This window comes from Aulonocara sp. 'chitande type north' Nkhata Bay, linkage group LG14 (genome assembly GCF_057382095.1).
Source record: "Aulonocara sp. 'chitande type north' Nkhata Bay isolate Kocher_YH1m ecotype deep benthic linkage group LG14, A_spYH_male_GT1.1, whole genome shotgun sequence".
Taxonomy (NCBI): domain Eukaryota; kingdom Metazoa; phylum Chordata; class Actinopteri; order Cichliformes; family Cichlidae; genus Aulonocara; species Aulonocara sp. 'chitande type north' Nkhata Bay.
In genome coordinates, this window is record NC_141357.1 from 30,333,419 (window position 1) to 30,349,324 (window position 15,906).

At 39.3% G+C, this 15,906-nt stretch overlaps 1 protein-coding gene across 8 annotated transcripts in view; it reads right to left on the reverse strand.

The window, feature by feature from the left end:
• Nucleotides 1-15,906, reverse strand: part of robo2 (roundabout, axon guidance receptor, homolog 2 (Drosophila)) — a 260,038-nt gene that overhangs the window by 43,445 nt on the left and 200,687 nt on the right. For 6 of the 8 annotated variants that reach the window (XM_086262028.1, XM_086262027.1, XM_086262030.1 and 3 more), the window contains 4 exons: nt 15,698-15,818; nt 15,086-15,224; nt 3,795-3,931; nt 2,590-2,601 (listed from right to left, as the gene is read on the reverse strand). In XM_086262028.1, coding sequence (XP_086118154.1) covers nt 2,590-2,601; nt 3,795-3,931; nt 15,086-15,224; nt 15,698-15,818 — 409 coding nt within the window. The remainder of the gene's footprint in view (nt 1-2,589; nt 2,602-3,794; nt 3,932-15,085; nt 15,225-15,697; nt 15,819-15,906) is intronic. The other 2 variants (XM_086262031.1, XM_086262026.1) reach the window with 1 other exon arrangement.

Below are 15,906 nucleotides of genomic sequence, written 5' to 3' on the forward strand. Positions count from 1 at the left end.
AGACTTCTGCGAAATTCTGACAAGAATTGTTGCAATGCAACATCTTGCACTCTTTCTGTTTCTTTTGATTTCTTCTAAGTCCTTTCTCTGATAAGCCAGCTGGTTCCAGTAAGGCCAAACTCTTCCCATTTGGCTGGTTTCATCATGTAATCCCTTTTTGGGCGTGTGTATTTGTCAAAGATACACACAGTTGGGAATGGTGCAGATGGCAACAGATTTACTGCTTTGCCGTTTGGCCTTCTGCTGCTTGGATATCTTGTGGCTCTCACAATGCTGGGCCTGATACAGAGCTCTTAAATCCTGCTCTGGCAAGGTCTTAGTTCCCTCCCTTCTCTGCTCCATTCCATACCACACACTGCATTATTAACAACTCACTAAAATGTGGTTTCACACCTTACAGAATGCCTCCTATCACTGTACTACCCAGCATGGTCCTTTGTCACTTTCTCAATTCCCATTAATGACTCTTTGTTTGCCATTCTCATGGACTTATTTACACACTTAAGCAGAAAAAGGATGCTTACTTCCTTTTTTCCCCACTATTTATGATTTAAAGTCATGTTAAATGGGCCTGAATTCTTATGCTTTGAACTGTTTTTCAGGTATGACTCATTGTTTCCAAAGGCAGACCAAAAAACACCCTCTTTTATCTACAGCCAATGTTAACATACCAAATAAAAGGAAGCAATCTGTTTGGAAACCAGTTTTGTCATGACCCACAGATATCTTGGGGGCATTTTCTGAGATATCTTTTTATTAATGGTTAAGCTTCCTAATGTGCAAGTGTGCTAAACTGTTAGATTTACTAATAAGTGCCAAAAACATCCAATCCATCCTATCTCAGTTGTGTGATTGGTGACTCCAGTTAAAACTGCAATTTAAACAAAAAGGCTCGGCTTTGTCTTTACTGCTTTTCTATTAGTCAACTACATATTTCACAACTTTTCATCCCTCTTTCTATCTTTAAATTATATTTGAATAAAATAGTCATGGGGAATGTGATTGAGAATGACCAAAAGGTAGACAGGGTCCAATGGAGAAGAACAGATCAAAACTTTCAACAAATCAAGGGGAAGTTAGTGTGCGACAGTTTCACAGCTTGGCTCAGGGCTAGCAGACATTGGCCCTGTTTTTTATTCAGAAACCCTTAATGACATATGAGAAGCTCCTTCCTGTTCCCTCCTAAGGAAACACACGATCAGGGGCCCATATTTAATTCATGACAAGTCACATCTGCCTGGCTTGGAGAGGGCTCGGCATAAAACAGCAGTCAGGGTGAAAAGAACAAATGGACAAAGAGACAGCGATCCATTCAGCACACTCAAGCACAAATATTTCTTCCTCCTTTAAAATCCCACATTCAATCATATTTTATTCAAAAGTTGACAGCAATTACTGTCTCTTCCCACAGGCAGAGTGAATGTGTAATTTCCTCCATCTTCTTGGAAACTGACAGTTTGACAATCAGAGAACCGCCACTGCTGTTTTGCCAACCAAAGTCCTGCCATTGAGGCAGTGTCTGTTTTTTTCTACCAGTCAAGCTTGTCTTGACACACACTTCTTTTCCCTTTCTTTCTCCTCCTGCATATTTCTCATTATTGCATTCTTCCCATTTCTGCACTCAAAAGCACGTCTCTCTCTCAAGATGCCAATTTTCACTTACTCCCTCTAACAATCTCACATATGAAGTGTGCCAAATGTGGTTTTCTGTTGACCTACACCAATCTATTGGGAAATAAAACGACATTCCCAGACCGGTGTTCTTGGGCTCAGAAGGAAAGAAGCTGATCAAAACTAAACAGATCTCAGCTCTGTGATCCAAAAATCCACAGATGGCCTCAAGACTCGCAAGTTAAACACATTCTGGACCATATGAGATGACAATGTCTGAGTCAATTACACTGCTAGCCCACTCTTTCACTGTAAAGAATAGAGACTACAATCTAAAGAACCTTCAGTTTAGAGGAACAATGCTAACATAAGCCTTGATCTATAATAATAAAGCAACATACGCAATATTCATCAGCTGCGAGTAGAGCTCAAGTATATGCGATAAAAATACAAAATGTAGTAACTTTGTGACAATGCAAAGTTTAGGACAGCTGTTTATCCACGGGAAAGCATTTCTAGTAAAGTCGTAAAGCATCAAGGAATTTCTATGTACCTAACACTCCTGAAATTAAACCTGAGAACTGCCACTAGAAAACATCATTTATTCATTCATTCATTCATTCATTTTAAACTGGATATGCTAAAGAGCACAGCGTGGAGAGAACAAAAAAAAAGGATCTGTCTAAATCTATATCTGATGTATAGACAGAAAAGTTTTAGTATAGTTTCTGAACTCTAAAGTACATACAAGAGCCAGTTAACGAAAAGAGATACAGCTCTAAAATCTGCAAATATCTCACAAGTATCTGATGTACAAAAAAAAAACAACTGAAAGGAAAGGACAACTTATGCAACAAATGTGTTAGTCAAGTACAGGAATGTTAAAGCGATGGTTAGTGATTGTCAAGCAGTCAAATGCAACAGGGTGTATGGAGAAGGCATGCAGCATGGGATCAAATCAGAAGGATGGGTACTTACCGACGGGGCGAGCTGGAAACACGACAATGGTGGAGTGGATACACAAAAGAAACAAATTAAGACACAGACGCACAAACATAAAACAACACAAAAGGAACAGAACATAATAAAATAAGACAAGGGAAATCAAAATCAGAATGAATGACATGTTGTGTTGGGCAAACACACTTCTAGCACAGTGTAAGCGTTACAAAGAGAGGATCCAGTAGGTTTTGTCCACTGCCCACTGGACAGTTTTGCTGATGAGCTCCCATCATCTGTTTCTCAGACCCCTGAATGACAGAGGCCGTCTGATGTGAATACCCACTGGTAGTCAAAAGTCTTAAATTGCATTCAAATTTCAGTGTGGGCAGTCATTATTGCTCCTCAGGGACAAATACACTGCTGGACCTTCTCTGCAATAATGAAATCTACAATTCTATGGGTGGTGTATGTTTGTAGTAGCGAGGCAAAGATGTGTTTGCCATAAATGCTGATGAACAGAACCCAAAAAAAGGAAAGAGGAGGAAAAAGAACCAAAAAAAAAAGTCAGGCATGTAGGTTATATCCAAAGGATGAGTCTTCTGAAAGTGTCACAGAGAAGTAGTTGTTGGTAGTTGTTCCCAATGTTTCCTCTGCATTGCCGTATGGGTACTCATGGTGAAGTAAACAAAAAAACTTAGGTGGTGCTCTCACGAATCTGGATTCATAAACAAGTAGTCAACCAAGACCTTGTTTTACCTCCTCTGGTCCTCTGTGTCGCTGTAAAGCGCTCCACAGAGACGTTAAGCACTCGACTTTAATGGGAAGAAGAGTGGTGAAAATAGAAAAAAAAATGGTTAGAATGATTTTATTAACCTTGCAAACCCCAGGTGTGGTGTGCACCAGTAATCTGTGAAATGGCTTTGCTGACTGGGTGGTTACAGCATGGAGGGCAGTGTGGCTTGCAGGCCACCACAACAGGGGGAGGGTGGCAGAGTGTGTCGACGCTGCACTTGGAAATGTAAATAATTAAACAGATTCATGGACTGCCTACATCTCTCTTGGCTATAGTACTCAGCATTCTGCATTTCCACTTGTGTAATGGGGACAGTAACGAGTGAATTATCAATCCAAAACTTCATCTTTGTATATAAGAAGAATAAGAACAATACACTCAACAGTTTCTCTGTGTGTTTTTAACTGATTGATTTAATTGTTTGAATTGATATATATCTGTTTCATACCTCTGACTGTGAGGGTGGCGGAGGCCTCCAGCTTGCCCACACGGTTTTCTGCGACACAGGTGAATGTGCCCTCGTCATTAATGGAAGCCTTCTTCACTCTCAGCACATAGTCCTCCTTGTCATACTTGATCTCATACCTGTTAACAAAAACATAACACTAATATTCAAGTTGCCTGATCATCGTTTAATTCAAATGCTATGAAAAAGAAGCATTAACCAAGTAAAACTCTTTTTAGAACTGTATGACAATAGATGTTAAAGGTTTTCCCCTCTTGGAGTGGTACAGGGAAGCAAAACTGGTCGTTTTGACAAATGGAGATCGCAAGGAGCAGGATCAATTATTCAACAATGACGGCAATACACAGAGACGTATTCATTCAATTGGAAACGCTCAAAACCTGTGCAATATTCATGAGCTGTTTTTCAATAACTGTGTGTATATATACATGTGTGTGTGTGTGTGTGTGTGTGTCTCAGCTCCATATGATTTTTATCGACACTACACTTTCTTAGTGTAAGACATGTTAACTGACTGAATCAATATATCAAGTATAGCAGGGAAAGGTTGTTTCCAATTTCATTGTGGTAGTCAAATATTTGTGTTGATGTGTGTCTGCAGACCTTTGTGAATTATATGGTAGTTGACAAGCCGGCAATGCTGGTATGGTTTGTTTTTGCAGTCTGTAATTGAAGAGGGTGCCTGTTCTGGCAGTGTGTAAGTAGTATGTTAGTTGAGGGGTGGTAGTGCTGTGTGATGGTGGTCTGTCAGGCTGACAGTCCTTCCCTGTCCACAGTCTGTCACTCACAGAGGCCAAAAACAGGCATCAGTTCAAAAGATTAATGTTAGATCTGCATTAGACAAGAATGTGATTACAGATATTTTAAAAGATTAGCATGTAGAAAACAATAATATTGGTAGAACTGATGCAGTGCAGTTAGTTCAATAATTTGTTGGACAAAGTCACAATTTTTGTATTTTTGCCTTTGTATACTGCCACAGTGGACTTCAAATTAAACGGATTAAACATCCAGTATCTGGTTAAAGTGCAGACTTCCAGCTTTAATTAAACAGGCTTTACAAAAAAAAATCTGCATTAACTGGACAATTAACTGACAAGCAGATTTGTGGTCAGGTGAGGCCTGTTCCCTTGTTATTTCATGACAAATGAAGCAGACATAATATGTGAAGTTGATTCAATGTGTTGAATTGTTATTTAATAGCTTTTCACTGTCAATTTGAGTATGAGGCACATATAAATGCCTGTGCCAGTAAGGGAGGGCATCATTAGGCTGAAAAAAAAAAGAATAATAATAAATGAGAGAGACAGCAACTACTACAAGTGAGCAAATCAGCAACATCTGGTAATTTCTTAAAAAGAATGAATGAGGGCCTGAAAGAGTTTTAGCTGTCATATAATATAACTCACAGCACACCATGAAATAATTATTTCAAGAGTTAAAAAATACAATTTCATAAGATCCAACCAAGTCAACACCACTGTCGAAGAGGGATCATTGTCGAAGTCTGCAAAGTCTGCAAAAGATTTTCAGACTTTTTCAAATCCACACAGGAGCTTTAAAGAAAAAGCCTGACATCATATTACTCTTTTATTATAGCACATGCCCATGTGCTATAAAGCTCCACACTTGCACTCCAACAACTATTAAAAACACATAAAGAACCGCAATGTCTGCGTTACAGAGCAAACCCTACAGAGATTGAAAATGCCAAAGCAGAGTTGTTTCTGAACAAACTACACTGGTCATGTTCTCTGTAATGAAGAAAAATACTACCCAGTCCAACAGTTTGACTGTTTTATGTGTTTTTAATGGTTTTTTGATAACAATAGAACTTTACAACACAGAGAAATACACCATATAAGGCTTTGGCTTTACAGATGATACTAGTTAAAGGTGTAAAGTTTTGAGTTTGGCTTTTGATCGTCAATAAAAAATGAAATTATACTTTTAAGTGTGTTTGTTTTTTTTTTTATAAAAAAAGAGGATAACATTTACTCTGGATACCACAATTGAAGTTTGGATATAAGGACAAACAGTGTTTAACAGTAGTACTTTGTAACTAAGGTAAGAGTATGATATGGTCCATTTCCCTGAGAGTGGAAAACACCTCTCTGCTCAACCATCAGGTGCACTGATGGCTGTTTTCCACTGGCAGCTGCAAAACTAATCTATCCTGTCTATCCATGTCTATTTTTTTTTTACCTGCTGTTATGACATTTCCTCAGCAAGCATTCAATGGCAGCTTTATTGAAGTAAATTCCTCAACTATGCCTGTTCCACCCCTCCACACATGTATTTAAGGAGCCATAATGATTATTTGACTGAGTCATGACTGACTGCTTTGTTCTAGAGAGAAGTGATGTACAGTTCAGGTAAGAGTGGGGGATGTGCATAAAGCATTTATTGTTGAAACCGAGTGCGTGGCATCCAGAGGAATGAGGCAGCACATTCTGTGGCAAGCTTGCTGTCAGATGAAAAACAAACAAGCTAATAAAGAAAGCATCCTCCAGTACCTTCCCTCCGGATGGTAAGGATCAACGTGATTTCCTTACTTGGAAGAAAAGGTGAAAGAGTGGTGGGACAAGTTAGGGCTTATGCAAAACAACACGACTCCTGAACAAAAGGAGAGGTGAGCAAGTGAATAACACATAGTTTCCACCGTTTTCAATCAAGCTACGCAAAACGACTCTCAACCGAGGCTGGCTCTCAAACTTCTTGCACGACATGCGCTTTCACCTTGTTTCTCACATTTTAACACTGGCCAGACCAGTCTCAATCGTTTCTGAAAGGTTTTGTCAGCACAGAAGGACTCACCAATAATGAACATAGATTTGAGAAAACATTAAAAGCAACTGGCACTGTGTTTGTTGCTTTCAGCTATTTGTAGGAATCTTTCATATGAGTTTAAAAAAATACATTCATTATAGATTTAACTATAGGATCCAAAGGCACATCTCTAAAGTACGGGAGTTGTATACATATATGTCTGTGGCACAACAGTGGTTACTTAGTATATAACTAATAATTATCTAGCACATTCAAAAGCGTTCAGTAGTTAATGGTAAATCTGTCCCTTTTCTCTGTGTTGTCACACTCAGAGCTACAGTTTCTATTTGTTAGGCTACAGCTACACTACAGAAATAGTGTTTAGAGACCACTGCGCAACTAAAATTATTATGACAGTGTGAATCAACTTACAATCTTCTTGCTTTTTAAATGGTCACTTTGAATGAAGGGTCCAGGTCCGACACCTGTATGAGTTCGTTTCTTCACACTCACATTGGTGCATCAAGAATGTGATAAAACGGCAATAAGACAAAGTAAGTCTGCTATCAGTTTTTGACTGAACAGGGTCAAGCTGGCATTTAAATACAATCTGTTTCTGATAATACTATGATTAACTGTGAGGAAACTCAAATCTGTTGCAGACTGTTGCAAATATGTTGGCATCTACGTCAAACGTGTAGCGCTGTACCAGCGTGCTACTACTAGACCTGGCAGAATCCACACAGACTGGGCCAGATCTAAATTGGGCAGATGTATAAATTTAGAAACAAACAGATGCAGGTAATTAATTTCATTACTGACCATCATTCTAACAAGAGCAGCACAAATTTGCTGATAAATGATAAATAAGAGTAGGCTGAAGACAAAGAAATATGTCTATTACATAAGGGGGAACTCTTCTGTTAAAAATTATAGGGAACTAGTTGTAGTCCTGAGAACCGAGAATCAGGTGGAGAACAGGATTTATCCTGAGCTGCTTTACCACAAACTATATAAATCTGGAATCTATGTATAACAGCTGGCATGCACGTGTAGAAGAACACAAAATATTTTTTACTGGCAGATCCTAAGCTGTCTATGTGTTAATGAAATTAGCGCTACTGTGCCATGTCCCCAAATACACAAACTGCTTTGGTTTTTCTGCATTTTGAGAAAATGACCTGGAGTTGCGTACCATCACTGGTGTCACATATCCTGCAGCTACAAAGGCTTTTCAAAAGAAATGTTACGCACACGGTTTGTTGTTTTTCAACTGATGTTACAGCTGCTGTGATGGGTTAATAGAGAGGAAGACACACACTCTTGAGTGAAAACATCAATGTTAATGTGAGATTATTCACTGCATCACTGATGCTGTATGTTACAGAATTAACATTAATTTACTAGATGAACCTTAGTTATCTATGTGGAAAATTATAGCTGTGTTAAAAAACCCCAATAATAATAATAATAATAAAGGTGATATGCTGCAGACGATGCTCTGCAGTAACGCAAAAAATAAATAAAAAATCTCTTGTCAGAGCAAATTTGTTTTTTTTTCAGGAATCTACTGTAGTGTCATAATAATTCTTTAATCCGACAGCATTTTGTGCTGTTGTATTTTGACATTATTTTATGTTGTATATTACAGTTAAGTGGTAGAGCTTCCCAAAGAGTGCAAAGTAGATGGGGACTATAATGCTGGCATGGTTTACCGTTTGTCTTGTTGGTCTTGATTGCCAGGTCTGAAGTGGAAAGCATGAGTCTGGAAATATATCATTTAACAAACCCTAACCCTAACATACTGTTACATTCAGACATTAATCTAACACACTAACACATTAAATGGAATAACACAGAAACATGGATGTTTCTCTATGTGAACTGCTCATAAAAGGCTTTCAGATGTGTTTTCATTGTGTACCAATTTAGAAATTTACAAATGTGACTAAAAGCCTGAAACACAAAAAGGAAGACATGCATTTGTATGTACTGTATGCATTTCAGATGCTCCAATAAGTACAGTTCAGTTCTTCTCTGTTTCAACAATATCCCAATCTCATTGTGAAGCAGGAATATGTGGAGCTTCTCTCTAAACACTCAAAGTGAGCACTAAGTAAAGAGCATCAGGGCAAAGCCAAAGTTTTGGCACTGGGCTCACAGTTTTGAGCTTTCTAGTGGTGTCAATTACACACTCATTCTGATAACATCTCCCCCTCTCACATATCGTGTGCAAAATAAGATATGCTTTTCTGTATTAAATTTAGTGCAATTTACAGTAAATTGCCCACCACAAACCTTAGCAAATTGGGTTTGTGCATTTCATTAGTTGATAGCGCAGATGAGTTTTGCTCATTGGTTTAGACTGACTCCAACTTACTCAGAGTGATTACAACATGTTGGCAATGTGTCTGCATTTATGAATTTGATGGTGATCATTTGGAAACCTTCACTAGTTTGTTTGAGAGGGACTGAAGTCAGACAGTGATGGACCAATCAAAATTGTTGGTTGCAAGCTGGTCACTTCAACTACTCAAAATCCCAGAAAGCCAAAAAATTAAATGCAATCATTCATCAACCATCAGTTTTCCCTGGTCACACTGAGGCTGCCCTCCTATTTTTGCACTAGTATGACTGAGGTCTTACCCAGCAGTCATCGTTAGACTTTAGCAAATTATTTAATTTTACTAATTATGTGATCTTTTAAAGTCTAAAGTACATTATATATGCCTTCGGCAAGATTTTACACTTTTCATTTTATATATTAAGAGCACTGATGCATATTATAGACAATGTAATCAGCCATAAAGACGCTACTGTAACAGCTAAAGTGCTTAGAGAGGTTCCCACAGTCTTGACTGAGCCCTTGCCTTGTGGACAACCCAGGTATGCACATATTGGACAACATTCTTATTGTTCTTGGTCCCATCTCTGTCAGACTCTCAAAACAGGACCTTAGGCCCGTCCATGACTTATTAGAGGAACATGAGTACAATCAATCTGTAATCAACTTCCCATATGATATCAACCTTAATGACAAGATGAGTGGAAATACTCACGGATAAGAGGCAGTTGTTGCCACACACACACACCCACACACATACTCGCACACGTACGTACGCACAGCGAGGGAACAGTAGCTCTTTATTGTGACTGAACTTGGGGAGAGTTCTGTTCTCTATTAGAGGAGGAATGTAATTGCACATGAAGAAGTGCTGTGGAAAGGATAGGAGAGCCAAGTTCACCCTGCTCGACTCCATTTTTTTTTAAACCAGAGATGGAAGAAATACGAAGACACACACACACACACACACAGAATGGTGTATACAATCATCAAACACATATCCTCCCATATGTAGAGTCATTCACTCGTGAAGGGAGATGAGGAGTGATAGGAATGTAAGCAAATGGCGAAACAAAGCGGCATTTTTCAGTTGTCAACTTGATGTGTTGAATGCTGAATGTAGAAAGCAGCACAGAGATGACAACTTTACTGGACATAATTTAAAAGGATTACGGCTCAAAAATCCTCCAGATCATCTTAGAGGATTTGCCTTTAAACTGTCTGTCAAGAACACAGTCACCCATGTTCGACCCTCAGTCTTGTGCCAATTCACTCACATTAAGAGAATCTTATCTTGGTTGTATGTATGACTGGATGAGTGTGTCTACAAAATGATTCAACAGGAGAGGATCTTATCTGCCTCGCCTCTGCGAGTGCATGTGAACGGAACTGTGAGGAGGGAGAGGGGTTGTGTGCCAACTCTAAGCACAGGAGTCAGACTCCAGATACAGTAAAGGACTAATTCCAGCTTGCTCTCTGGCCTCACTGCTCTAACACACAGTCTCCTCTGCTCCATTTCGCTCTGACAGTCTGATCCAGTTTTACACCATCTGACTGCTACTTTACCTCATGCTGATCAAAGCAACCGGAGTATACCTGTCCAAGCCTCGTCACCCATAAGAGGGAATCAATTAACCACTATTGCTTCTCATCTTGCTTCACTAAGGCCCTGAGCCAGAGCTCCAATCCTTGGTCCCTGGCACACCTCTTGTGTTAGCAGGATAAGGGCCTTCACAACAGTCCAACTAACATTCATCACTGTGTCCAACTTTAATCACACAACGGTTAAGCAAGATTCCAAAATTTATGATTAGGTTGGCAGTTTAGTGGGGAAAAAATTACCCTTTTACCATTATTATGTTTTTTCGAATAGTTCTTCTCCCCATTGCCTTAGCAAGCAGTTCAAACTTTATTTAAAGCAGGCACTATGGCTTTAATGGAAAAAACATAAAACTGGACCTTGCTAACCAATGCCTGGAGGCCTTTTTTGATATATGATGGCATATTTATGGTCGCTTACCAGTAGATGTTCTTAATAATGCATAACAATGTCATATTCTTGTTACAAACTATTAGTCAGTTATCTATTTAGCTTGCTTAGTTGGTGACACAGTTACTGTTAAGAAATCCTAAAGAAAATACACCTGAACAAATGAATAATATTTCATTCACCCACCCCCTTACAGACCCACTCATAAATACTAGATGTATCCACTTATATATCAAGGCAAGTAATGGAGACAGGAACCATAGCTTGTCATCTTTTCATTCTGCTGAGTTGCAGAGGTGAGAAATCACTGAAATTGGGTGGTCAGCATAACACAGGCACTCCTGTCACACTAGCTCTAACAGCTCTCTCAAAAAGAATGACCCACACATCTCTATCATACACGAACCCCCACACATGAACACACCACGAAGGAATTGAGTCAGAAAGAAAGGCTTTTCTGCTGAATGTTGCAGGGGCTGTGCTGTGGAGGTCAACAGGGAAAGGTGCCTTGAATACAGATGGATTGCAGGACCAAAGGGGCTCTGATAAGGCACAGGAGAGGGTACAAGGTTCCAAAGCAAATGAAGAGCGAGAGCTATACCGAAGGAGGGAAAGACATGGGCCACACACTTTGCTAGTAGGCAGCGGGAGATAATACACACTGCCCAAGTCTTTTCACTGGGGTTCATAGACTGTGCTAGAATAGAATCCTTTCTGTTTTGAAAAATGAAGCTTGCCAGCACTCATTTCCAGGCTCTCTGATGTGGGAGAAGCTATTGTGTGCTTTTGGCACGATTCCTCCACAACGTCCAACTGATGGACATTAATCTGATACTAATTTAATCCACATCAAGACATTTTTATAATTGGAAAGAACTGCTTAAGCGTAAACAAATGTATAAGAATTATGTCAGTTCTGACAAATTATGGGTGACTCTACTACTGTGTGGATTTTAGGCGCAGAAATCCAGCTGCTTGAAGACATCTGCAAGAGGTTTTTCCTGGAGAGGACATGCTGCTTTTCCATCTGAGCTGAATCTTAAATGCTTTGTGTTGACGAAAAGAAAAAAAAAGTTCAATTTGAAACACATTTAAAAAGAGGAAGTTGGATAATTGTAATATTACATGTACTGGTCAGTGGTTTTAATCCCACCTGGAGCACATCTAAGTTAATTTTCTTCTCCTATGCTGGTAATAATTAAAGTCCCCATTACCCACTGTTTTTCAGCACACCTAATGGTTTGCTCATAATTTAGGTCTTGTCCTAAGAGAGACCTTGAAATTTAGTTTAATTAGTTCAGCACACTGTTTGAATTTCTGTGTAACAATAGAGGAAGTGGAAGTGTTTCTTTTTTTCTGACCTGACAGCAAAATCCACTCCTATCTGGGAGCCCAGATGATAAAGAACAAAAGGAAAAACATAACTAGAGAAAGATGGGCTGATCTCATTTTAGCTATAGCTTATTGTTTTGGTCTTTTTGTTTGGATAAAGTGACCATCCTATAAGTAATTTAATGTGTGGTAAACACATGTAATGTATTTAACTCTATCATCTTACAGATCATGGTTCTCTGGGATTCAGCAGAGAAGGATTGGTGCAACTGTGTGTTCATCAGGAATATCAGTTCTATCTGAGCTGGACTTTCCGGGAAAAAAATAAAAAATAGTCCAAAGATAACAAGTGTATAAATTTACCTAATTCTCATCTTACTTAGAATAAGATCAAGACTCAGTGTAAATGTTAAAAGAAAAAGGAATATCTGGATTCTTTATCATTATACTGCAGCTGTTGTCCTCTGACCTTTAAATTTACAGTTTCAGGCTATTTCCTCTGACATATGCCAGACTGTAAATTAAAAGGTTTCACTTGGAGATTACAAGGGTTTCAGTATCATACTGTATAATGACACGACAACAGAAGAGTTGACCTATTTCATTACACTGCACTATCAAGGGCTGTTGACTAGTATCCCAGAGTAGATGTAGCTGTTTGGTGATTAATTATTTATTTTTCTATTGCAAATACAGTAAAATACCCAAACAGTGGTAAACGAGCATCACATTTGTCTTTGTCCTCTAATTGAAACCATTCTGTCTCTATCTTCTTTTCTATCCCACAGAGAGACCGAAGCCAGCGCCATCCTGGCATGCTTTATGTCTATGTGCCAATGTGTGTGTGTGTGTGTGTGTGTGTGTGTGTGTGTGTGTGTGTGTGGCTGCCTGGGAGGCTGCTGGAGCCACTGAGCATATTAACAACCTGTTTACTCAGCTGAAGCTCCATTTCCCTTCTTCCTAGTATAAATGAAGCACACAGAGACATCCACATAGAGATGCAGGTACATAAAGGGACCAGCAAAGTTAAAACAATTTAATGGTAAAGAGGACGGGCCTTGCTAAGTCTCCCTCTTTCTACAGCTTATCATAATAATAAGGACACTGTAACCTTTTCGGTTAAAGAGCAATCAAAGACCACTTCCCACTGCATATAGAACTACTTGATCCTTAGTCATCTACATTCCTGTGATGGAAACCCATACCGATACAGCTGGAGTGGCCCAAAGGCAAACTAGGCACTAGTCCTGAGTGAGAATGTTAACCACTCTTCTGTTAATTAGAATAAAAGGAGTTCTGTTTGATGTTTATTAAGTGAAGATAAGCAGCAGAGAAAGCAGGAACAGATCGTCACTTAACAATATACAATGCAGTCTTCTTTTTGGCAGGCAACAAAGGCAGAAGAAAATGTCAGAATTAAAATATCGTCTGTCTTCACGGTTGTTTTTCTGCTTCAAAGCAAAACTGGGAGAATTAAATATAGCAAGAAAAAACAACCGTTCACATATTGTAATTAGTAACACTGCAATATTTATCTCTTATTAATTTTGGCATTATCTTTTTCATGTGCATCGTATCCAAATAAGGCCAAACTTCAAAGGGATGGAACAGTTAGCAAGGACGCAGGCACATGACACTCATCCTACTCCGTTATAAATCTGTTAATTAGTGTACAAAATGAACTCATTTCCAGAGCCAACTCCCTATCAAAGACATGAGTGAAATACTTTTATGTGTTTGCTTTGGCACAGAGCTCATGTCCCACTGCCCAGTGAACCAAATCCTTATCAGACACAAACAACCCGCCTACGCTCAGCTCTGCAGCTAGCCTTGAGAGAGGACAGGTCCACTGTGTGTACGTGTTATGAGGTGATCCAAGCAGTGTGTGACTTGCCTGCTGGCTGGGGACAGTATACCGGTTTCTTTGAAGTCCACTTCTAACAATGACACTGCTTTTGACTTTAAGTCAAGTGACTCATGGGAAGAAACAGGCCAACACGCAGGACCCAGAACGAACAGTATCACTATATCGTCAGTGGCTTTTTACAGGAAGTCAGATAGCCTAAAGTTGGCAGTGGTGCTAGAGTTTCTCTCCAAATTGTAGATTTTTACTGTTTTTTCCTTACATCGGTTTCTATTTCTGCAAGTGTGAGTAAACGTGTGCATCATGTCTGTGATGATACACAAACTGAACGGGGTTAAACGTGTATAGGAGGTAATGATTATCTTCCAGGTTTCTGGTGTCTATGCCAAGAATTCCCCTGAACAGCTGCACCTGTACATAGACACTTGAGGGTCACGTCAGCTGCTATACTCTGTCTCTTTGTATCTCCTGTCATTCTATCGGTTTCTACCTGTCTGTTACACAACCTGGCAGATTTTTTTTTCTGCTTCTCTAAATGTCTACATTTCAGCATCCCGTGCCCACTTACCTGTCAGTCAGATTTAATTGTTTAGCTCCGTATCTGTTTGTCTTCATGCAGACCTCGTCCATGACATGAGACACTGCCTGACTTTTTTGGCATCGACAGGTAGAATGTTTTTTTTTCCTCAGAATGGTTAATGTGCATTGTGTACAGCCTAATGGGGTATTTATTGCTCCCTGGCAGCCACACCAGGTGAGAGCTGGCAGTGTGAGTTATCATTAGTTTGAAACAATCACTTAGACTGACACTAGTGCCTTTGCAGTAAGTGCAGTCTGTCACATTAGAACTTAACACATAAGCTGGCATTTAGACAGACAGACACACACACACATGCAATTTAAACTGCTTGCTTATATTCATCTCATTACTTAAAGCGCTGCCATTTGGAGAATATTCCGGTAAAAGTACATACCTCCCACGAGGAACATCAATGTCATCTTTCCTCCAGCGTACATTGGGTTGGGGGTCTCCTTGCACCTGGCAGCGGAACTCTACCGTTTCCTCTTCCAGGACCACCTGGTTGATTGGCCTCCGGAGGAAGGTTGGTCTCTCTGCAGCATGGGCATAAAAAAAAGCACAATTTCATTATGTTAGGATTTGGCTTTGCTTTATTTCTCACATTGCCCAGTTCCTATATAATTATCCCTCTAGTTACTCATATTTTGTTCATTATCTGATATTTCTGTTCCTCCGTGAGGCACAAATATACAGCAATAGTGCACTAAATGGACCTGTAACTTTATTGGAAATATAAGAACTGGCGTTTATTGAACTAACCTATTTATTACCGTTCACTCTGGCTCTTTATAACCTCATGACAGTTTAATGAGCAACACAAAAATGTGCTCCAGATTGCATGCAACTCAGATGGGAGAGTGTAGCAAAAGAAACACTGTTATTAAGCTTTGAGAAAACTTGGCTTCAATGTATTTCTTTTCAGGAGTATACAGTAACATGGATGGATGTCACTCTGCCAAATAACTGAGAAGATAAATTTCAGGAGGCCTGAAGGAGCAATCCTTACCAAATACAGTGACTTGTGCTGTCTCGCTGTCCCTTTCGCCGACCATGTTGGTGCCCACACAGATGTACATGCCTGCATCACTCTTTCTTGTGTTGGAGATCATTAGTTTCCCTCCTCGAATCTAAAAAAATAAAATGAATAAATAAATAGATTAAAAAACTCATAAATTAAAAGCTTGTACATTTTACACATCTGAATTCTGTCCTTGT